General features: G+C 35.6%; 1 protein-coding gene and 1 pseudogene across 1 annotated transcript in view; one reads left to right on the forward strand and one right to left on the reverse strand.

The window, feature by feature from the left end:
• The first annotated feature begins 4989 nt into the window (after positions 1 to 4989).
• Positions 4990 to 25362, forward strand: part of ADAM7 (ADAM metallopeptidase domain 7) — an 85566-nt gene continuing 65193 nt past the window's right edge. The window contains exons 1-3 of the mRNA XM_059407909.1: positions 4990 to 5041; positions 6025 to 6128; positions 10650 to 10723. Coding sequence (XP_059263892.1) covers positions 4990 to 5041; positions 6025 to 6128; positions 10650 to 10723 — 230 coding nt within the window. The remainder of the gene's footprint in view (positions 5042 to 6024; positions 6129 to 10649; positions 10724 to 25362) is intronic.
• LOC132013426 (cytochrome c-like) lies at positions 23942 to 24844 on the reverse strand (annotated as a pseudogene).

Consider the following 25362-nt stretch of genomic DNA (forward strand, 5'->3'; position numbering starts at 1 on the left):
TGCCTCTGAAATTCCTCATATCAGGGAGATCATATGATAATTGTCTTTCTCTGAATGACTTATTTCACTTATCTTGATACCCTCTAGTTCCATTCACATTGTTGGCAAGATTTTGTTTCTTTTGATGGCTGCACAGTATTCCATGGACAAACTATGGAAAGAGCCTAGATATCCATCAACAGATGAATGGATAATCCACATCTTCTACCTCTTCATATAGAATATCTGTATTGATTATGTCCCCAGCCATCAGTACTGCCTCTTGTTCTTTTTATTGTGGAGAGTTTTTCTGCCTTGTCATTTTATCCAGGTAAGAATAGATGAATCAGAGAACAAAGTGCTAAAAGGGTAGCAATGACCCCAGAAAAAATATACACTAACCAAATCAGAAGAGACCCAAAACCAGGGGGAGAAGAAAAGGAGGGGAAAAAAGAAATGAAATATATATATATATATATATATATATTAGACTGGTGAATAAAACAGAGACACACACTTGATTTGGGGTGTATTTTGGTCTGTTAGAAGAAACTATCTCCCAAAATTTTAAAGAAAGAAAAACATATATATATATATATATATACACACACACACAAAATAAGGGTAAACATGATGAAGGGTTGGAATATGACTGTAAAGATGAAAATTTTAAAAGATTCTGAAAAAAAATTGATAAGAAGTTGATTGGAAAAAAAGGAAAAAAAGAGTAAGGAATGTGATCATGCTGGAGACTAGAACAAAGCTATGCACTAGATTTAGGGTACGTTTTGATCTATTAGAAGAAATTGTATCCCAAAATTTTAAAGAAAAAATAACTTATATGTATACAAGAAATAAAGTTAAATACATTGAAGGGATAAAATATGACTATAATAATGAAAATTTAAAAAGATTTTTTAAAAGGTATTGACAAGATAAAATAGTTAAAAAGCATTAAAATAGGAAAGAGAAAAATTTTAAAAATGGAATAAGAAAAAAATAAAATTAAGAACATTTAGCTTTGAAAGACTAAAGGATCATGGGGGAAAAGCCATGAATTCTATGTGTTGCTTGTCCCTAGCTCTGGAGTTCTGCAGTTCTCATTGATCAGTGAACTTGGTCTTGGCTGGATGTTCTTGCTGATCTTCTGGAGTAGGGGCCTGTTGCCTATTACTGTGATTCTCAAATGTCTTTGCCTGAGGCAGAATTGCACCACCCTTGTCAGGGGCCTAGCTAAGTAATCTGAGGGATTTTGGTCTTGAAGCTTTTGTCTTGAGCTTTCTTTTCTTTTTTTTTTTTTTTTTTAAAGATTTTATTTATTTATTTGACAGAGAGAAATCACAAGTAGATGGAGAGGCAGGCAGAGAGAGAGAGAGGGAAGCAGGCTCCCTGCCGAGCAGAGAGCCCGATGTGGGGCTCGATCCCAGGGTCCTGGGATCATGACCCGAGCCGTAGGCAGAGGCTTAACCCATTGAGCCACCCAGGCGCCCCTGTCTTGAGCTTTCTATAGAGCTTTGGAGTTAGTAACTATCTACAGAGGCAAGTGCTAAGAGGTGAGTGCTGGGGATCTGGAATATTTAAACACTGGAAACAGAATAAGGATCCAACAAAAGCAACTAAGAAGCAGCACTGAATAAACACAGAGTTGATCCGTGGTATACTATGGACTAAACTCTTCAAAAGATTGATGTGATTGTGTCAAATGCTACTAAAAGTTTAAGTAGTAGGAAATGAAAATTGACCACTGGATTTGGCAAGGTGCAGCTAATCAGTAGCAGTGAGGGGAAGTGTTTTGTTGAGTGAAGGATAAAAGTCTGATTGAGGCAGTTTTAAGAGCAAATGGGGAGAGAGGAATTGAAGATAAACTGTACACTCATCTCTCAAGAAGTGTGCTATAAAAAGAAGTCAAGAATGGGATAGTAGCTGGATGGAGGAGACTGTGATGTAAAAGGAGAGGTACTTTTTTAAAAGGTAGACAAAAATGACAGCATGTTTGCAAATATACAATTCAGATGATGGAGTAATGAAAGAGAACAATTGCCAGAGTGATGACATTGGAGGGTGAAGAAGGAATGGAATCCAGTACATTAATGGTGGCTAGACCTTATAGACATGAGCAGTCCACCCATAGAAACAGGGAAGAACTAGTGTATTGGTACACATCTTGGTAGTGTGGTAGATGTGATCATGGGAGAAGGTGAGATTTCTTTCTTTTGGTGATTTCTCTGTTTCTCAATAAAGTAGAAAACATGGTGATCAGTTAAGAGTAAATAAAGGGAGATTTGAGACTTGAGGAGAGAAAAGAGAATATGAAATAGTCAACTAAGAGAATTGATGAGTAAATGAACCATGTAATGTAAGATTGCCTTCAGCACAGAGTAATTTAATACTCATACTATCCCTATGTAATACATGTTATCATGCCCAATGTCCATTTTATAGATGAGGAAACAGAAGTACAGAAATATTTGACACTTTGCCCAAAGTCACAGAGTTAAAAACCAGCAGGCAATTTATCTTTTAAGGTTTTAAAGCCAAGTGAATCTTAATCCTAACACCAACGACAAACTGTTGAAGCATTTTCAATAGGCACATGACATGATCAGGTTTGTACTTTGAAAAGGTCAGACTGGGGCACCTGGGTGGCTCAGTGGGTTGAGCCTCTGCCTTCGGCTCGGGTCATGATCTCGGGGTCCTGGGATCGAGTCCCGCATCAGGCTCTCTGCTCAGCAGGAAGCCTGCTTCCTCCTCTCTCTCTCTGCCTACTTGTGATCTCTCTCTGTGTCAAATAAATAAATAAAAATTAAAAAAAAAAAGAAAAGAAAAGGTCAGACTTGTTGGAGTGTAGCCAAAGAAAGTTGATAGAACTTGGACTTAGCAAGATGGAGGCATAAAATCTGGAGAAAAGAGGTCAGGGTATTTTTTAGAAGGTAATATAAACATAGTGATGGGTTGATTATGAGGGATATTGATACTGGGTTTCAGACTTGCAATGTGGAATGGATATTGACATCATTAATAAAGACAGAGAACAAGTTTTGCAACTTCTTAAGTTTGCAGGGGCTTTGAGCCCTCCCAATGAGGATGTTGAGTAGAGATTTGACTGTAAAGGTCCATAACTCAGGTGGCTAGAAGTATAAATGTGAGGCATAGTAGAGAGATGATAATGAACCCAAGATGAGATGGACTTGCAACAAGCATAGGTATAGGATAATATCTTGAGGAACTTCAAAATTTAAAGTTTGGATAAAAGAATATATGCCCACAAGTAGCCAGAGAGCTAGGAAGATGTTAGGAAGACTGTCAAGAGAGATAAATAGGGTATTTCAGGGGGGAAGTTATGGTCAACAGTGCCAAATGTTGTTAAGAGAGCAAACAACATAAAGAAACAAAATATCAATTGGATGTAGAAATTGTGAAATTATTGGCAACATTAGTCAGTTATATCAGCAGAATAATGGAGGCAGATACCAGAGTACAACCTGTCAGAATGAGCTGGAGGGGAGAAAATTGCCAGAAGAAGTAAAGATGAACTTTGTGAAAAGTTTAACTGAGAAGACAATGAAAAATAAGGTGATGGCAAGGGCCTGTGGAATATAGTATTGAGGGTAGGATTTTTTTGAAAGGGGGACACTTGAATTTATTTAAATATCAAAAGAAAGCTTCTAGTTATCATAGGTTTTTTGTTTTGTTTTGTTTTGTTTTTTTCAGTTTATGAGACTGCTAGAGGGATAAACAATAATGTGAGGTAGCGGGCGAAGAGAGAATACCAAACACAGAGAAGGGATGATATTGGCAAAAGGAGAGTGCTTCAAAAATAAAAAGAGATCCCAGACATACAGATGGTATTTTACAGATCCTTTTCACATTTGCCTATTAATGTTTTATTTTTTGTGTTGATTTGAAAGAGTTCTATTATAGGAATAGTTACCTTTGCCTTTTATTATATATGTTGCATACATTTCTGGAGTTTGTCTTTTAATTTAAATTTATGTGATATAATGTGTGTGATATATGTGATGTGATATATGGCATAAATATTTTTTCATAAATAAGTTTGGATGAAGGTGGCCAGAAGATGCAAACTTACAGTTTACAAGATAAAGATAAGATAAATACGTACTAGGGATATAATGTAAAACATGATAAATATAGTGAACACGGCTGTATGGTATATTTGAAAATTAAGAGAGTAGATCCTAAGAGTTCTCATCACAAAGAAGATCATTTTCTTTTTCTTCTTTTTTTTTTTTTTTGTATCTGTAGGAGATGATGGATTTTTAACTAAACTTACTGTGATATGACTTAATGTTATGAGAAAGTTAGGTCACCATGCCACTCACCTTAAACTTACACAGAGCATTATGTCAGTTAGAGCTCAATAAAACTTTGGGAGGAAATCAAGTTATTTTCCCTTGGTTCAGGACTCTGGGTTCTTTTACCAGGGTGGGTGTGGAGGGTACAGATGGAATATGGATGACTATTGTGTGTTTTTATGGCTTTTGAAAGGCCATAATGTCTCTGCCCCACAGGGCACAGGCTTTTATTTAGCTAGGAAAAAATAAGTTCTCAGTATTTCTATCTACTTTTTACCAAATTTTCTGTTATTGTTTCTACACTTGGCCTTCTTCACATGCACTTTCCTCAACCAAAGATTCTATAAACTTCTTCAATATTTTTTCTAAGACATACATGATTTTTTCACTTCTGAATTTTTAGTACACCTAGAATTATATTCGTATCAGGCACAAAGTAGGGATCTCTGCCTAACCACCTCCACCACAGCACATCAGTGATGCCTTTAATTAGTACAGGATGTCCACCCTCCAGGTTTTAGCCTCAAGCACCTCACAAATGATGCAACACAAGCAAGGAACACTTCCTCGTGCTGGATCAAAACTGCCTACCTATCTGTTGGGTTCTTTAACCCTGCTGTGGAAGCAAGGGCAGGGAGCCACACACATCTTTTCTCAAGCACCTGTATCCCTTCTCCCACCAGTATTGTGCAGAATGTTTCCCAGGAGTTTGCTTTTCATGATCACACTCGTTTCTCAGATTAAAGGTATGTCTTAATCTTTTTATCAGGGTTTTCTTACTAGGCTATGAGGTAATGTCTCTTTAGTCACAAAGTTTAAGTGATAAATGATTAAAAAAAAAACGTTAAAACCCATTGATGATTTTGCTGAGGACATAGCATAGGACTTGGACTAGTTATGGCTAAGATTGAGATTCTATGATTCTATGAAATACTTTAGTGGTCTTACTCTGATTTATGGTGAGGAGGAAGGAGTGGGCATTTCTGAATATCTGCAGAGTAGAAACACTGTGCTAGCCATTTACCTCTGTGTACATGTGTACAAGGATAAGTTATTATCTCTACTTTATAGATAAAGCAACTGAGAATAATATCTATAGATCAGAGAGAATAGATACGGTATTAATGGACATACTGCTAATAAACTGGTAAAACTTTGACTCAAATAATAGCAGATTCTAAAATCATGTGGTCTTTCTTCTATATCATTCTCCAGTGAGGTAGTCAGGCCTCACGCCCAGACAACCACCACTTGTGAAAACTACTTAGCACTGATTCAAGAGTACCTAAATTCTAATAACAAGGGAGAGACTTGCATTCAGCTAGGAGAATTAAGATTTCAAATACAAATGTACCTGGGAGATAAAATGGGTAATTTCCACTTAAACAATCCCTTCCAGTGAAGGCTTTGACAGGTGGCAGAATCCAGACACAGGCATGAGGAGATTAAGATGAAGGTGGTAACTGCAGAACAAAGTCAAAGATGGAAGACGCTTTAAGACCTAATTTTTTTTGGCTTGTTCTCCAATTTTGCTTACATTTTCCTAATTTGGAAATATCAGTCTCACTTTCCTTACCTGTTACGTAGGGTTGCGGTTGCTCCTTCATAGTGATGTTGTACATGGCTGCTAATTGGGAGCAAGTCAACTCTAAGAGAATAATTTTTATCCAGTTACTGTGTGTGAATGCTAATGCCAGATGTATTTTCCCCCTTAAATGTTTCCTTGTAGAAAAGGCAATCCTTGGAGTAGAAGGTCAAGAAGTGGTCTATCCTAAAAGGCTTCCCCTGAGGCAGAAGCGAGATGTTTGGCACATCCATGATTATGACATACAGGTACACATTTGATTTAATAAAGTTGATTTATTACTTTCACAGCATAGGCAGAAAGCAACATCTGGCTCCAATCAGAAGTAAACAAGAGAGGAATATTGAATTTTCTGAGAACTCTCACTCTTTACAGCATGCACTTGGGTTGGTCAGGGGGCAGTTTGGGGAGGCAGCAAACTTTTGATGGATTAGGAAACAAGATGGAGTAAAATTTGGATTTTAGAGAGTTCCATATAAATTTTCCAGTTTATGTGAGGATTTCCACTAACAGCTTTCTGGGCTGATTTAAGGCAACCTTATTTGTTCTGAGCTGGCGCCTATGGAATATAATCTCTGAGTATTTTTCTTTCCCAGTGATGTAATATGCAGGTTTAGTTGCCTTACAGATTCAGCAGCAAAGTTGGGCAACTTTCATGGGAACACATCTGGCCTGTCGCTTAGAAGAGTGTTTATTCAGGTGTTAAAATGCAAATATTTATAATTTTATTTTCAAAAGAAACAAATGTTTATGAAGACAACATGTAATACATATAACGAGAAACAAGCTTCAAAGTAAGGTCATTCTCAATCCCATTACTATAGAAGACATTCAAGGACTGTTCTTAGATATTTATTACCAGGCACTTGCTTTGTGGGCCTGGGCTTTCTAACTTCATCCATCGAGAATACCGACTGCCACTTTGCCCCAATACTCTTTGAGAGGGCAAACTTTTCCCAATGCAACTACTTTTCTTTCCTTCACCACCAGAAGAGACAAGCCTTCCAGGTTCTCATTTGTTAGGTTCCTCAGTCACAGCAAGATGCATTTCAGCTTTCCAAATGTTCCCACTGAGATGTCTTTCCCATAACTTAACATAATGAAAAAGCAACTCTTCATCTGCTGCCATTTGGAGATAATGTCTATTTTTCTGTAGTAATCTCCTTGCAAAAAAATGTTTTCTCTTGATCTCCAATTCATTTATCCTTAACTACTTCTTAAGCCTTGTATTCATATAATATTGCATGTTAAGTATACTTCAATTAAAAAAAAAAAAAAACTTTTATTGGTTGAAGTTTGGTACTCATCGAGGAGGGCCAAACCAGCCTTCTGTCACCATTGTGCAAATCAAGACATCAATCTCATTATGAATGTACAAAAGGATACTGGTCTGGGGCAGGAAATATATAAGATGTCTTGGAGTATCTTTTATACCAGAAAGTAAGGAAGTTCTCAAGCAAGCAAACAACCCAAACTTGCATTGATGGGAGGATGTCAAAAGAACATAGGAGCCAAATGAAGGAGCTCCCAATAGCCAAAGAAGGATAAATTTGAGGACAAAATTATTAAGGTAGTTTTGAGCTATAATAAAATATAAGTTAATACCTATGAAGTCATAGTGGTATAGATAAATAATTGAATAAATAAATGGGAAAGAATAGACAAATTCTCCACACACCAGAATTAAAAAATTAATGTAGACAGTCTCCTTCCTAGGAGGTGAAGAATAACTCCCCACCCTTTAAGCATGGCCTGTGCGTAGACCCTTCCAAAGATTAGAATATGGAAGAGGGAACCAGTAAAATGGAGAAGAGTGTAAACTTACAGTGGAGAAAGGCTGACAGGTGATCAAGGTAACCAGTAATCATATTCAGTAATAAGTCATATTGATAGTATGTACTCTTAATATGATGTGTGAAAATGGCACCTTATTTTGTTGTTTTCTCTCAAATCCCTGTAATTCCAGGCTGGGAATGAGAAACATATGGGGGAAAAAAAAACAAAAAACTTAGTTTTTTTTTGAAATACTTGATCAGTACTCCTCAAAACCGTCAAGGTTGTCAAAAAATAAGGGAAGTCAGAGAAGCTGCCATAGTGTAGAGAGTCAAGACAGGAGGCATGACAACTGAATGCAATGTGTGTCCTGGACGGGATCCTAAGATAGTGAAAGGACATTAGACAAAAACAAAGAAAATCTGGATAAGTGTATAATTTAATTGGTAATGTCCGTCTTGAATCACGAGTTGTGACAAGTACACTATAGTAATGTCTGATGTTAACAATATGGAACCCTGAGTTGTGGAATACATGGGAATGCTCTGTATTATCTTTCCAACTTTTCTTTAACTCTAAAATGATTCTAAATAAAAACAATTTTAAAATTAAATAAAATAAATAAAATTCTAAAATAAAACACGAAGTTAAATATTCTGTTTATATACAAATAATATTAATGACAAGATTAACAAGAATGTCACATTTGACAATATTAACAACTGCATCTGAATATTAACAAATAGGAAACCCATAATCACACATTCAAATTTTACAAGGTCCCATTATACCACTGTTATTCACACACAACAGCAAGTATAGTTCATCATGTTGTAAACAGAAGTCAACCCTTTTTATCTAAGTAAGCACCTAGGTTCTTGCCTTCCCACTGTGCTTTATGTGTTTATAATGAAGTCCCAATTTTTTGTTAAACTTTCAGTCCAAAAAATTCCCAAATCAATGCACAACTCATATTCAACAAACACACAACTCCCCTCTCCCTTCCTCCAAGTTGCCTCCCTTCAGAAGACCCTCCTTCAATAGCATAGTTTAAACAAACCAGAAGACGGAGCAAATTATTACTGTTATTATTATTATTCTTGGAGGGGGGGAAGAGAATGATGGGGGCAGAGAGGGAGAGAGAGAATGCTAAGCAGGCTCCATGTCTGGTGCAGAGCCACACATGGGGCTCAGTCTCACAAGTTGAGATCATGACCTAAGCAAAGTCAACAGTGGGACACTGAACCAACTGAACCTCTCAGGCACCACCTAAGGGAAGTCTTTACTCCTCTCTTTTGTCTCCCCAATCAAAAAAAAAAAACCATTAAATTTTGTGAATTCTAAAATGTAAATATCCTTTGAAATTTTCTACTCTCCCCTTTCCCTGCATCCACTCCCTCGCCCAAGTGACTTATATCCCATCAACAGTCTTTAAATGTTTTTCCTGCCTGCAGTTGTGATTTTTGCTGATACATTATCTGTAATAGGTAAGCCATCTAAAAATACTGTACCTACTTCTGTACTTTTTGCCTAAACCTTTTTCTTCTCTTTGCTCTTAGGATGAAGTCCAAATCTTCTTGAGTGACTAACTGGTTGTACATGATTTGGCTCCTTCCTACCTTTTCATTTTTCATATTTATTCAATTTACACTTGATTCTCCAGCCTCCTTGAGTTTTTCTGAGCTTCTCAATATGTCAAGCTCCTTCCTACCTCAGGACCTTTGCTTGCTGTGTTCTTTGCCTCCTATTCCTTCCTAACATAGTCATTGCATTTCTCCTATTATGATGTTTATTTTTTTAAAGATTTTACTTTTTTTATTCTTGAGAGACAGAGAGAGAGAGAGGCAGAGGGAGAAGCAGGCTCCCCACTTAGCAGGGAGCATGATGCGGGACTCAATTCCAAGACTCCAGGATCATGACCTGAGCTGAAAGCAGACAGTTAACCATCTGAGCCACCCAGGAGCCCCTATTATGATGTTTGTAATCTTCAATTACGTTTTTTTTTATTTTCTTCTTTGCCAAGCTGTGGTTTTCATAAGGGCAGTGACCTCTATCTTGTGCAAAATTGTATTTTCTATATTATCACTGTGCCTGAAATAACAGCTATTGAATACATGGGTGAACAATAAACTGAATAAATGTGCTAGATAAATAACTAGTAACTGTGCATACTTAAATTATAAATAATTCATAATCAGAAGGTAATAAAATATAACAAAAGAAAATATTTAAAGGATATAAGTTAGGAATTCATATACAAATATGTAAACAACAAAATAAACCAAACAGAAGAAAAATACCACTTCTGATGGTCATTAAAGAAAAGTTTGTAACAATAAGTTATCATTTTATTAATGTTAATATCTAAAGCAAGAATATAAGAACCACTATAAATTTCTAGTGAAATTCTAATTTTGTGCTTCCCTTCTTCAGGGTTATCTTGCAGCATTTATCAAATATTTTTTCCATGTTGCCAACCAAGAAATGATGTCTAACTATAGCAAATACCCCAATTGAAATTTCTGATCTGGATATTGGTTAAATAAATTCACATTGTGATTTTCAGCCATAAAATATATACTACAAAGGAACTTTTATTGAAATAAGAAAATGGCCATGGTCATAATTTACTTCTGTGTGAGAAAGTAGACTATAAAATGGTACACCACAAACTGTGTGGACAGGGGTGGAATGGCAAGGACATATGACTTGTTATCTCTGGACAAGGAGAGAATATATATATTTTAATTTCTTTTTATAACTAGAAAAAATTCCCATCAAAAGTTTTAATTAAAAAGTAGCTTACAAGCAAAATCCTCCATATATTACCCTCATAAATTCAGCCTAACCTATATTTATCATTTTGCCTAGCCAGACCACTGGACTGCTGGGTAGACTGATAAAGTCTAATTTCCCCCTGCACCCACTCCACTCCCCATCCTAATACACACTAAATGAGCACACATTTAAGTCACATGATGGATACTGTTTTGCAGGAAACAGATGAAGAATTGTTGTATGAACTAAAGCTAACTAGAAAAACCTTAATACTTCACCTTTTAAGATCAAGGTAAGTTTATTATAATTCAATATCTTATAGATTTATTGGTCTGTAGTATTCCAGTTTTTGTAAAAATTGTCAATGAAATGAATTCATCATGTTATTGTTACCTATTTATAGCTGAATTCCTACTTGTCTATACAATGGAATATTATGCAGCCATCAAAAATAAAATCTTGCATTTGCAATGACATGGATGGAACTAGAGGGTATTACACTAAGTGAAATAAGTCAATCAGAGAAGGACAATTAACATATGATTTCACTAATAAGTGGAATTTGAGAAACAAGGCAGAGACTCAAAGGAGAAGGGGGAGAAAATGAAACAAGATGAAACCAGAGAGGGAGACAAACCATAAGAGACTCTTAATCTCGGTAAACAAACTGAGGGTTGTTTAAGTGAAGGAAGGTGGGACGGATGTGGTAGCTGGGTGCTAAACACTGGGGAGGGTATGTGCTATGGTGAGCACTATGAATAGTGTAAGACTGATGAATCACAGACCTGTATTCCTGAAACAAATAATACATTATATGTTTTTTTAATTTTTAAATTTTTATTAACATATAATATATTACTAGCCCCAGGGGTACAGATCTGTGAATTGCCAGGTTTACACACTTCATAGCACATACCCTCCCCAATGTCCATAACCCCACCACCCTCTTCCTACCCTCCTCCCCCCAGCAACCCTTAGTTTGTTCTGTGAGATAAGAGTCTCTTATGGTTTCCTAGAATTGTTTGTATTACTTTGGTGTAGGTTGTGATCTCTCCTCTTTCATTAATGACTTTATTTATTTGGGTCTTTTCTCTTTTCTTTTTGATAAGTCTGGCCAGGGGTTTATCAATATTATCAGTTCTTTCAAAGAACCATCTCCTAGTTTCTTTGATTTGTTTTATTGGTTTTTGATTTTTGTTTTGTTTTTGGTTTTGGTTTTGGTTTTTTTGTTTGTTTGTTTGTTTGTTTGTTTGTTTCTATTTCATTGATTTCTGCTCTGATCTTTATTATTTCTCTTCTCCTGCTGGGTTTAGGCTTTCTTTGTTGTTCTTTCTCCAGCTCCTTTAGGTGTTGGGTTAGGTTGTGTATTTGAGACCTTTCTTGTTTCTTGAGAAAAGCTTGTATAGCTTTATATTTTCCTCTCAGGACTGCCTTTGCTGTGTCCCACAGATTTTGAACCATTTTTGGTTCAAAAAAATCAAAAAAATGATTTTTGAATTATTTGTTTCCATGGATTTTTTAAATTCTTCTTTAATTTCCTGGTTGACCCATTCATTCTTTAGAAGGATGCTCTTTAGTCTCCATGTATTTGGGTTCTTTCCAAATATCGTCTTGTGATTGAGTTCTAGCTTCAGAGCATTGTTGTCTTAAAATATGCAGGGAATCATCCAAGTCTTTTGATACTGGCTGAGACCTGATTTATGACCAGGATGTGATCTATTCTGGAGAATGTTCCATGTGCACTGTTTCTTTGGGATGGAATGTTCTGAATATATCTGTGATGTCCATCTGGTTCAGTCTGATATTTAGGACCTTTATTTCCTTGTTGATCTTTTGCTTGTATGATCTGTCCATTTCAGTGTTAAAGTCCCCTACTATCATTGTTGATGTGTTTCTTTGATTTTGTCATTAATTGGTTTATATAGTTGGCTGCTCCCATGTTAGGTGCATAGATATTTAAAATTGTTAGATTTTCTTGTTGGACAGACCCTTTGGGTATGATATAGTGTTCTTCTTCATCTCTTATTATAGTCTTTGGCTTGAAATCTAATTGATCTGATATAAAGATTGCAATCCCAGCTTTCTTTTGATGTCTATTAGCATGGTAAATAGTTTTCCACCCCCTTACTTTAAATCTGGAGGTGTCTTTGGGTCTAAAATGAGTTTTTTGCAGACAGCATATTAATGGGTTCTGTGTTTTTATCTATTCTGATACTCTGTGTCTTTTGATTGGGGCATTTAGCCCATTTACATTCAAGGTAACTATTGAGAGATGTGAATTTAGTGCCATTGTATTGCTTGTAAGGTAACTACTACTGTATATTGTCTCTGTTCCTTTCTGATCTACTACTTTTAGGATCTCTGCTTAGAGGACAACTTTCAATATTTCTGGTAGAGGTGGTTTGGTGTTTACAAATTCTTTTAGTTTTTGTTTGTCCTGGAAGCTTTTTATCTCTCCTTCTATTTTCAATGATAGCTTAGCTGGATATAGTATTTTTGGCTGCATGTTTTTCTCATTTAGTGCTCTGAATATATCATGCCTGTTCTTTCTGGCCTGCCAGGCCTCTGTGGATAAGTCAGCTGCCAATCTAATATTTTTACCATTGTATGTTACAGACTTCTTTTCCCGGGCTGCTTTCAGGATTTTCTCTTTGTCACTAAGACTTGTAAATTTTACTGTTAGATTATGGGGTGTGGACCTATTCTTGTTGATTTTGAGGGGGTTCTCTGCACCTCCTGGATTTTGATGCTTGTTCCCTTTGACATATTAGGGAAATTCTCTACAATAATTTGCTCCAATCCCAATTATTCTAATGTTGTTTCATCTTATGGTATCACTTATCTCTTGAATTCATCCCTCATAGTCCAGTAGTTGTTTGTCCCTCTTTTGCTCAGCTTCTTTATTCTGTCATTTTGTCTTCTATATCACTAATTCTCTCTTCTACCTCATTTATCCACAAGTAAGAGTCTCCATTTTTTTATTGCACCTCATTAATAGCTTTTTTTATTTCAACTTGGTTAGATTTTAGTTCTTTTATTTCTCCAGAAAGGGCTTTTATTTCTCCAGACAGTGTTTCTCTGATATCTTCCATGCCTTTTTCGAGCCTGGCTAGTGCCTTGAGAATCATCATTCTGAACTCTAGATCTGTTGTTTTACCAATGTCTGTATTGATTAGTCCCTAGCCTTCAGTACTGTCTCTTGTTCTTTTTTCTGTGGTGAGTTTTCCACCTTGTCATTTTATGCAGATAGGAATATAGGAATATATGAAGGAGTGAATAAATACTAAAAGGGTGGCAAAGACCCTAGGAGAATGTGCTTTAACCAAATCAGAAGAGACCCTAGATCGTGGGGGGAAGAGAAGGTGTAAAGAGAAGTTCAAAAAAAAAAAAAAAAAGAAAGAAAGAAAAAAGAAAAAAAAAGAAAAGAAAAGAAAAAAGAAGAAAAATATAAAAAAGAAAAAATATATATATATATATTAGACTGATGAATAGAAAAGGTCACCCACTTAATTTTGGGAGTATTTTGGTCTGTTAGAAGAAACTACATCCCAAAATTTTAAAGAATGAAAAACATATGTAAGGGTAAACATAATGAAGGGATGGAATATGACTATAAAGATGAAATTTTTTTTCAATTTCTAAAAAAAGCATTGATAAGGTAAGTTGGTTGGGAGAATAAAGAAAAAGTGGAGAGAATTTGCACAGGCTGGAGACTAGAACAAAGTCCTGTGCTAGATTTAGGGTATATTTTGATGTATTAGAAGTTGTATCCCTAATTTTTTTAGAAGAAAAAACCCTATGTGTATACAAAAAATAAAGTTAGATACAATGGAGGATAAAATATGACTATAATAATGAAGGTTCAAAAAAGATTTTTTTTAATGAAAGGTATTGTTAAGATAAGCTAGTTAAAAATGTTAACAGAAAAAGGTAAAAGTTAAAAAAAATGGGCAGAAGAAAAAATAAAATTAAAAAAAATTAATTAACTTTGCAAGAATAAAGAATCATGGGGAGAAAGCCATGAATTCTATGATTTGCTTTCTCCTCCTCTGGAATTCCGGTGTTCTCCCTGGTAAGTGAAATTGATCTTGGCAGGATTTCTTGTTGATCTTCTGCAGGAGTGGCCCGTTGTAGCGATTCTCAAGTGTCTTTGCCTGAGGCGTGATTACACCATCCTTACCAGGGGTCACACTAAGTAACCTGCTCAGGTTCACTTTCGGGAGCTTTTGTTTCCTGAACACTTTCTGTAGAGTTCTGGAGGATGGGAATGAAAATGGTGGCCTCCCAGTCTCTGGCCTGGAGGAGCCGAGAGCTCAGGGCACCCTAGGAGAAAATTGCTCAATCACTCCCATCTCCCTGGCCTCTGACTGTGCTCCAAGCTCACCCAGCCAAGCATCTTGGTCTCTGGAATGCAGCCCCGCCTAGAGTCTCCAAATCCCATAGATCACTGCACTCCTCCAGGGGGGTCTCCCTGGATCTTGGGGTCCCTGCTCCCAGAGCAGTGGCCTGTGCCATGGATCACAACTTAAGGTAAGCCTGAGTTGAGAGCTCACTCCTTGGCTCCGTTTCTGTAGTCAGCTTCACTGCTCTATCTGTGAGCTCTGCAACACTCAGACACCCCTGATCCTTCTGTGACCCTGTGGGACCTGAGGCCATTCTGTCCCTACATGGGGTTCACCCTGGCTTAGCCTCTGGAACAATGTCCTTCAGTGGAGCAGACTTTTAAAAGTTCTGATTTTGTGCTCCATTGTTCCGCTGCTTGCCGGCAGCTGGCCCCCTCCTGCCGTGGTCTATCTTTGCGTTGCTTTGGATTTACTTCTCCACTGGTCCTACCTTTCAGAAAGTGATCAGTTTCCTGTTTCTAGAATTGCTGCTCTTCTCTTCAATATCCTGTTGGATTTGTAGGTGTTCAGAATGGTTTGATAAGCTATCTAGCTGACCTCCTGCTACCTGATCATCTCAGCCTGCTACTTCTCTGCCATCTTGACTCCTCCCTCCAATATATTATGTGTTAATAATGAAAATTTTTAAAAATTACATATCAGTATCTTAACAACAATTATAGACACTACCCTTCAGTCCTGAGTTACCCTCTGCTTGGGGTACTTAGAGCCCTTGAGCTTCATGTACTAACTCTAAGAAGAAAGTTAATATGTTACTTCTTTGTGAGTCAGTAGAACAAAGGAAATATGGCTTTTAGAATAACTGCTAAGTTGTTTAAAATAGATATTAAACCAAGCTCTGTTGGAGAATAAACTAAAAATGAGGAAGAATTTACCTCATCAAGCTACCTTGTGTCAGCTGGGTAATTCTAATGCCTTTAATTTCTTCATTAGCTTTCTCCACAACCTCTGTTTTGTTTTTGCTGAATTTCCATTGCTTTTCTTTGGGCCATTCCTACACACAATAGTCCTGCATCCCAGCCCTGAACATTAAAATTGAGAAGAATTGTCAAATGCTAAAAAAAGTGGAAGAATATTGAAGAATTGAGACTCTTGCCTATAAGCTAAAAACAGCAACCAAAAAATATAAAACAAAGAAAGAAACATCCTTTCTTCTACTCTGGAGTTACCTGGTGGCAAAGGTGCAGAAATACAATTAATCTAATAACATAATTATTAGATTATAGATAATAGATAATTATTATTATTATATTGTTGAATGTTAGATACTAGATAATTATTATTACCTATTAATAGATAATAGATCATTAGGTAATTTATTCAGACTGCATACATTCTCAGGATGGAATAAGACTAACATCTATTGAATAATTTCTATGTGCCTTTCCTCAAAGTTCTCTCTCAATTCCCACAATACCTACACAAAGTGGATGTTGTTTTACTTCTGTTTTACTTAGGAAGAATCATAGGTTCACTGAAGTAAAAACTGTCAGGATCACAATGGTGCTGATTCCCTATAACTCAGATCTACCTGCTCTTGAAATTACCCCATGATGCTTATGCCTCAAGTAGCCAATATTATTATATTAGCTGTTGTCTAATCCTGTTAATCAGCTGGGAGTCATATATTATAGAATTATAGACATACGAAGCAGTTTGATCTGACATTGATACCTCTCATGTCCAACATTACCCTATCTCCTTAGCAACATGAAGTAAGTGAATTTAGTGCATGCCATGGAGCCTCCCAAATATGTGAATATTATTTATTCAGATGTTTTCATATCATATGGTTAATGAACAGAAATTTTCCATGATTCATTAGCTAAGTATATCACCAAGTGCTCATCATATCACGTGCCCTCTTTAATGCCTATCACCAAGTTACCCCAGCCTCCCACCTACTTCCATACCCCCAACCCTCAATTTGGCTCTCCGGGTCCAGAGTCTCTTGAGGTCTGTCTCCCTCTCTGATTTCTTCCCATTCAGTTTTCCCTCCCTTCCCCTATTGTCCTCTGCACTATTCCTTATGTTCAGCACATGAGTAAAGCCATATGATAGTTGTCTTCTTCTGATTGACTTATTTCACTCAGGATAATACTGTCCAGTTCCATCTATATCTATCTATATCTATATTTATATATAATCTATATTATCTATCTATATCTATTGATCTATCTATATCTATCTCTACCACATCTTCCTTATCCATTCTATGCATCTGTTAATGGACATCTCCACTGTTTCCACAGCTTGGCTATTGTGGACATTGCTACTATGATACTGAGGTGAGGGTGGCCCTCTAGATCACTACCTTTGTATCTTTGGGGGAGTAAATTCCTAGTAGTGCAATTTCTGGGTTGTAAGTAACCCTATATTTAACTTTTTGAGGAACCTCCATACTGTTTTTTAGAGTGGCTATACCAGCTTGCATTCCCACCAACAGTGTAAAAAGGTTCCCTTTTCTCCTCACCCTAGCCAACATTTGTTGTTTCCTGTCTTGTTAATTTTAGTCATTCTGGTGTAAGGTGGTAACTCATTGTAGTTTTGATTTGTATTTCCCTGATGCCAAGTGATGTGGATTATTTTTCTTGTCTGTTGGCCATTTGGAGGTCTTCTTTGGAGAAATATCTGATCATGTTTTATGCCCATTTCTTTACAGGATTATTTGTTTTGGGGGTGTTGAGTTTGATAAGTTATTTAAAGATCTTGGATACTAACCCTTTAACTGATATGTCATTTGTAAATATCTTCTCCCATTCTGTAGCATGCCTTTTAGTTTTGTTGACTGTTTTCTTGCTGTGCAGAAGCTTTTTATCTGGTGAAGTCTCAATACTTTAATTTTACTTTTGTTTCCCTTGCCTTTGGAGACATGTTTAAGAAGTTGCTGCGGCCAAGGTTGAAGAGGTTGCTCCTTGTGTTCTCCTTAGGATTTTGATGGACTCCCATTTCACATTTAGATCTTTCATCCATTTTGAGTTTTTCTTTGTTCATGGTGTAAGGAAATGGTCCAGTTTGATCCTTCTGCATGTGGTTGCCCATTTTTGCCAGAACCATTTATTGAAGAGACTGTCCTTTTTCCATTAGATATTCTTTTCTGCTTTGTTGAAGATTAGTTGACCACAGAGTTGAGGGTCCATTTCTGGGTTCTCTATTCTGTCCCACTGATCTATGTGTCTGTTTTTGTAGCAGTACCATACTGTCTTGGTGATTAAAGCTTTGTAATAGAGCCTGAGCTCCAGCATTATTATGGCATCAGCTTTGGTGTTCTTTTTCAACATTCCTCTATTTGTAGTCTTTTTCTGGTTCCACAAAAGTTTAGGATTGTTTGTTCTAGCTCTGTGAAAAATATTGATGGTATTTTGATAGAGATTGCATTGAATGTGTAGATTGCTCTGGGTAGCATAGACATTTTAACAATATTTATTCTTCCAATCCATGAGCATGGAGGTTTTTTTTTTCATATCTTTGTGCCTTCCTTGATGTCTTTCATAAGTGTACTGTAATTTTTAGAGTACAGATCCTTTACCTCTTTAGTTAGGCTGATTCCTAGGTATCTTGTGTTTTTTGGTGCAATTATGAATGGGATAATTCCTTAATTTCTCTTTCTTCTGTCTCATTGTTAGTGTACAGAAATGCAACTAATTTTCTGTGCATTGATTTTATATCCTAAAATGTTGTTGAATTCCTTTATGAGTACTAGCAAATTTTTGGTAGAGTCTTTTGGGTTTTCCACTTAGTGTATCATATCATCTGTGAAGAGTGAGAATTTGACTTCTTGTCCAATTTGAATGTCTTTTATTTCTTTTTGTTGTCTGATTACTGAGGCTAGGACTTCTAGTACTATGTTGAACAATGGTGGTGAGAGTGGGCATCCTTGTCATGTTCCTGACCTTAGGGGAAATGCTCTGTTTTTCCCCAGTAAGAATTGTATTCCTTGTGGGATTTTCTTAGAAGGCTTTTGTGATATTGAGGTATGCTCCCTCTGTATCTACACTGTGGAGAGTTTTAACTGTGAAAAGATTCTGTATTTTGTTAAGTGCTTTTTCTGCATCAATTGAGAGGATTGTATGGTTCTTGTCCTTTCCTTTATTAACATGATGTATCATGTTGATTAATTTGCAAATGTTGAACCACTCAAGAGTGGTTCATCTCAGGAATAAATCCCACTTGGTCATGGTGAGTAATACTTTTAATGTACATTTAGATCCTACTGGTTAGTTCTTGGTGAGAATTTGGCATCCATGTTCATCAGGGATATTGGTGTGTAATATTCCTTTTTGATGGGGTTTTTGTCTGGTTTGGGGATCGAGGTAATACTGGACTTACAGAATGAGCTTAGAAAATTTCCTTCCATTTCCATTTTTTGAGACAGCTTCAGAAGAATAGGTATTAATTCTTCTTTAAATGTTTGGTGGAATTCTCCTGGGAAGACATTTGGCCCTGGACTTTTATTTTGGGGTAGATTTTTTTATTATTGCTTTAATTTCCTTGCCAGCTATGGGTCTGTTCAGGTTTTCTATTTGTTCCTGGTTCAGTTTTGGTAGTTTATAAGTTTCTAGGAATACAGCCATTTCTTCCAGATTGCCTAATTTGTTGGCATATATTTGCTCATAATTTGTTCTTAAAATTGTTTATAATTCCTTGATGTTGATCATGATCATTCCTCTTTCTTTCATGGTTATATTAATTTGGGCCCTTTTTCTTTTCTATTTGATAAGTCCAGCTAGGGGTTTATCAATCTTATTAATTCTTTCAAAGATCCAGCTTCTAATTTCATTGATCTGCTTTACTCTTCTTTTCATTTCTATTTCATTGATTTCTGCTCTTACCTTTATTATTATTTCTCTTCTCCTGCTAGGTTTAGGCCTTTTTTTGTTTGTTTGTTTTTGTTTTTGTTTTTGTTTTTCTTTCTTCAGCTCCTTTAGGTGTAAGTGTAGCTTGTGTATTTAAGACTTTCTAATTTTTTTGAGAAAAGCTTGTATTATTATGTACTTCCCTCTTAAGACCACCTTTGCTGTATCCCAAAGTTTTGAACAGTTGTGTTTTCATTCTCATTTGTTTCCTTGAATTTTTAAAAATTCTTTAATTTCCTTTACCTTCTTTAACTCTTTGGATTATTTGGTTTTTATTTTGTTTGCTTTGTTTTTACTTTACCTACTGGCTTTTTATCTATTTATTGGCTTTTTAGCAATATCTCTCTGCTTTAGGTTTAAGCTTTTGGTTTAGGGATTATAATATTTATTTATAGTTTTAAATATTTTTTTATTTATTTTATTTATTTACAGTACATGAAATACAATAATTTATTACAATTTTACTTATTGTATCATTTTATGTAAAATGTAAAATCTTCACTATCTTATAAGTCCATTTACAACTAAATTCTTTTATATTACCTTGTCATATATATACCTCTATATACATTAGTAACTCCATAATTCATAGCTATAATTTTGGCTTTAAATGGTCATATGTATCTTAAAGAAATTCAATGAAAAATTTTTTTATTTACTGCATGGTTTACCATTTCCTATCCTTCTATTCTTAAAGATTCAATTTTCCATCTGCTTCCAATCCTTTCAGGCTGAAGGACTTCCTTTACCCATTTCTGGCAGAAATTTACCTTGGTTTTCTTTCATCTGAAATGATCTTTACTTTTTGTTCACTTGTGAAGATTAGTTTTGCTGGGTATAAAATTATGGATTGATAGAATTTTTATTTCTTTTGGCAAAAGATGCTGACATTGTTCTTCTTTCCTTTGACCCTTGTAGTTTATTTCTTTTTTTTTTTAAGATTTTATTTATTTGACAGAGATCACAAGTAGGCAGAGTGAGATGTCGGGGGGGGGTGGTGTGCAGGCTCCCTGCTGAGCAGAGAGCCGATGCAGGGCTCAATCCCAGGGCATTGAGATCATGACCTGAGCTGAATGCAGAGGATTTAACCCACTTAGCCACCCAGGCACCCCATGACCCCTGTAGTTTCTAATGAAATGTTAGTGCCAACTTGAATTTCTGTTTCCCTCTTTGTGTTATGTTATTCTCCTGCTGCTTTCAAGATTTGTCTTAGTAATTGATACTCCTCAATTTGGCAATGATAGGTATGGGTGTGATTTTTAAAATTTAATATAATTTAATATTTTATTGTGTTATGTTAGTCACCACCGAGTACAACATTAGTTTCTGATGTAGTGTTCCAAGATTCATTGTTTACATATAACACTCAGAGTTCCATGTAATACATGCCTTTCTTAAAACCCACCACCAGGCCCACCCATCCATCTATCCTCTCCCTTCTAAAACCCTCTGTTTCTCAGAGTCCACGGTATCTCGTGGTTCTTCTCCGCCTCTGATTTCACTTCATTTTTCCTTTCCTTCTCATAATCCATCTTATTCCTCATGTTCCAGTGAAACCATATGACAATTGATTTTCTCTGCTTGACTTATTTCATTCAGCATAATTTCCTCAAGTCCCATCCATGTTGATACAAAAGTTGGATATTCATCCTTTCTGATGGCTGAGTAATATTTCATTGTGTATATGGACCACATCTTTCTTATCCATTCATCTACTGAAGGACATCTCAGCTCTTTCCACAGTTTGGCTATTGTGGGAATTGGTGCTATGAACATTGGGATACATATGGCCCTTCTTTTCACTACATCTGTATCTTTGGGGCAAATAGCCAATAGTGCAATTGCCAGGTCATAGGGTAGATCTATTTTTAATTTTTTGAGGAATTTCCACACTGTTTTCCAAAGTGGTTGTACCAACTTACATTCCCACCAACAGTGTAAGAGGGTTTCCCTTTCTCCACATCCTCTCCAACATTTGCTGTTCCTTGCCTTGTTAATTTTTGTCATTATAACTGGTGAAATATGGTATCTCAGTGTAGTTTTGATTTTAATTTCTCTGATGGCTAATGATGATGAACATTTCTTCATGTGCTTGTTAACTATTTGTATGTCTTCTTTGGAGAAGTGTCTGTTCATGTCTTCTGTCCATTTTTTGACTTGATTATCTGTTTTTTTGGGTGTTGAGTTTGAGAAGTTCTTTATAGATCTTGGGTATCAGCCCTCTGTAGTGTAATTTGCAAACATCTTCTCCCTTTTTCAAACTTATCTTGCCTGTGTTTTACTAAACTTCTTTAAATTATAGTTTATGTCTTCCTCCAAACTGGATAAAATTTCAGTCATTACCATTTTTTTCTGCCATACACTTTCTCCTCTTGCTAGCAGTCAAATTATTAGTATTTCAGTCATTTTGATATTATCCTATATGTATCTGAAACTCTGTTCTTTTTTCTTTCTCTATCTTCTTTAGGTTGGATAATTTCTATTGATCAATCATCAAGTTTATTACTTTTTCCTTTATCAATTCCCATTTTATGTCCATGCAATGAAATTATCTATTTATGGTATTTTCAATTATAAAATTCTTAATTTGCTTTTTAAAAAAGTAATTTCCATTTTTTGTGCTGACATTTCAAATCTTTTCATGCATTTCAAGCATATTTTCTTTTACATTGTTGAGTACCTGCTTAATAAACTCATCTATTTCATCCTCTGGATTAGCTTGAAGTAGATTTTTATTGATTGTCTTTTTTATTAACGATAGTTTAAATTTTCCTATTTCTTCCTATGTCTAGTAAATTTAGATTGTGTACTGAAAAATTTGTCTTTTTTATTAACAATAGTTTAAATTCTCCTATTTCTTCCTATGTCTAGTAAATTTAGATTGTGTACTGAACAATTTGAATGAAATGTGGTAGAGACTTTAAATTCTGTTGTTCCTCTGAAGAGGTTTGATACTTTTATTTTATCAGGGAATTAACTTTGTTGAACTCAAATGGCAAACTCTGTCATTTGGGTGACAGCTCAAATTTCAATTCAGTTATTTTATTCTTAACAACACTTGTTTATTGAATACTTTAATGTGTCAAATATGGTCTTGAGAACTGAAAAGACACAAGTAAAAAGGAAATGAGTCCCTTCATAAAGCAGCTCACAGGCAGCTTCAAGCATAGACATGATAACATATTAGGGGAAGGCAAAGAAAAGCTGGTGGACCAATCTGGGTCTATACTCTATGTATGTTCCTTGAGCTAAGAGTCATTTTAAAGTTTAAAATATTTGGAATGAAAATAAAATCAAACTAAACAAAAAACATGTAACAATGATCATATGTGACCCACACAGCCTATAATATTTACCATTTTGATGTTTACAGAAAAAGTTTGCTGAACTCTATATTGTAGGATAAAAATGTAGTACACATGAAAATGGAGATTTTTGGAGGTATGAAATACACATATAGAAAATAATTGAAAGGTACACCTGGTGTTAGCAAGTGTGTTTTGAGCTGGTTTTTGAAGTCCTGTAAGTTTATCATGTTGGAGGTAGGACGAAAAAGTGGCCTGGTATACTTCAAAGGGGTGAAAGAATGTTAGGTTCAAGAACTCTACATAGTTTGTTATGTATCTGTATATCTATTTCTAAGATATCTTGAACTCTGTGGGCTTTAACAACTATTACCCTCTAATTTATTAGAATCCTTTAGTATGTTTACTCCTACATCATTCAAGTAGTCAGTGAAATGTTAAGTCACTCTTAGATCAGGAACACCGTTACAAAACAGAGCTTTTTAAACTATATCTTTATGGTTTGTCAGTTCTAAATAATTTATTATGGCTAGTTGAGCATTATTGTTTTTCATCATATATTTGGTTTCAATTCTTTTTTTTTTTTGATTTGTGATTGTTTTTAATTATCTTAAGCCTTATCACATAATTTACAAATTTGTGCTGATGATGTATCTCCCATTTTAACCCTTCTAACGAGTTGGCAAAAGGACCATTACCAATCATACATATATGGTATTTCCACAGTTGTCTCTCTGAATAGCTATTTAGAAGACAATCCTGAATTATAACTTAGTCTGACTTAGTAGATAATTCACAAGCCATGTCTGCTGCTATATCCTGTCACACTGAATTTTAAAAGCATCTGACCTTAGATCATCTATAAAATGAGAAGTGTTAAATAACTCTTTATTTAATATTATACATAAACCACACTAAAATGCCTTTCATTAAGCAAAAGGCAACATTTTAGATGCAGGAAATTTTAATTAAATTGGCATAGTTAAGAAAAAAAAAAGTGGACACTGCCAGCTTATCTTCAACCCTTGCCTGTAACAGGCTAATGAACACAACCTGAAACACAGCTCAATCTTGCTGGATCTGAGACAGTGAAGGGATTTCCTCAGTATTTAAATATATTAATATAACCAGTTATATAAATCTAAATATAAAACCAATCTCCTATAAGTTTAGAGATGGCATTTACCACCTCTGTGAAAAGTTGAACATTACTAATCAATTCTGATCATATTTTTAAAAGGGGAAAACTGACAGCACTTGCTGAACCAGAATTACTATCAAAGTTCAAAAAGCTGATCATATTCATTTAACCACAAGCCAACCTTATTTATGTCAGGACTGTCCAAAAGAAATATTCTATCGGCCATTCATGATCTGAATTCTGGTGTATGAGATCAATTGAACACATAAAATAAAGTCATGAAACATTTTTGTTTGCAATAAATAAGGCAATGGCCAATTATTACTCCTTAGTAGCTTTTTTGAGATAAGCTATCAAGTCTTCTCTTTCCCCTGTCTTCTTAATGCCAGCGAAGATCATTTTTGTCCCAGGGATGCACTTCTTGGGATTCTCCAAATACTCCATCAGTGTCTCCTCTCCCCAGGTGATGCCTTTATTCTTGTTGGCATCTGTGTAAGAAAATCCAAGGGCCTGACCGGTCTTTTGGCCAAATAAACCATGGAGATTTGGCCCAGTCTTGTGCTTGCCTCCCTTTTCCACGGTATGGCACTAGGCACACTTCTGAACAAAAATCTTCTTGCCCTTCTCAACATCACCCATTTTTAGATCGCTCTTTCGTAGCGCGCGAAACGAAGGTGTCCGCTCACAAACCGGACGTCCCGCTCTCTCGGCTTCAATTCTTAATATGAGTTAAACACTGTTGTCCATTCATCATCTTGGTTAGAACTTAGATTGAAAGGATCTTGCCAATGGCAAAATATTATGTGATGATAAATGTGTTAGGATTATGTAGTGTGTATGTATTTTGAGATTTCAAATAACATTAAGCATAATTTGTGTTTGTCTACTAGTGCAGCATAAAAATATTAGGTCATATTAAAGTATGGAATTCCAAATGATACAATGCTCTATAAAATTTCCTAAAATTGATGTATTTTGATTTATAAAAGAAAATGAGACTATGAATTTTCACTTGCAGAAAAATGGAGCAGACATTTTTCTCTATTCCTTCCACTAAGTAAAACTAAAACTTCTGGGCGTTACATATATAAAACAAGTATAAGAAGACTGAGAGATGTGGAGAAAAAGGTAGACCAGCTAGAGATTTTGATACCCAAAGAATGACAAACACAGTGGTGAGTTTCTTGGGTTGTCATTTTGCTTCATGCATCCCAGACTAGATACTC

The sequence above is a fragment of the Mustela nigripes genome, chromosome 1 (assembly GCF_022355385.1).
Source record: "Mustela nigripes isolate SB6536 chromosome 1, MUSNIG.SB6536, whole genome shotgun sequence".
Lineage (NCBI taxonomy): Eukaryota > Metazoa > Chordata > Mammalia > Carnivora > Mustelidae > Mustela > Mustela nigripes.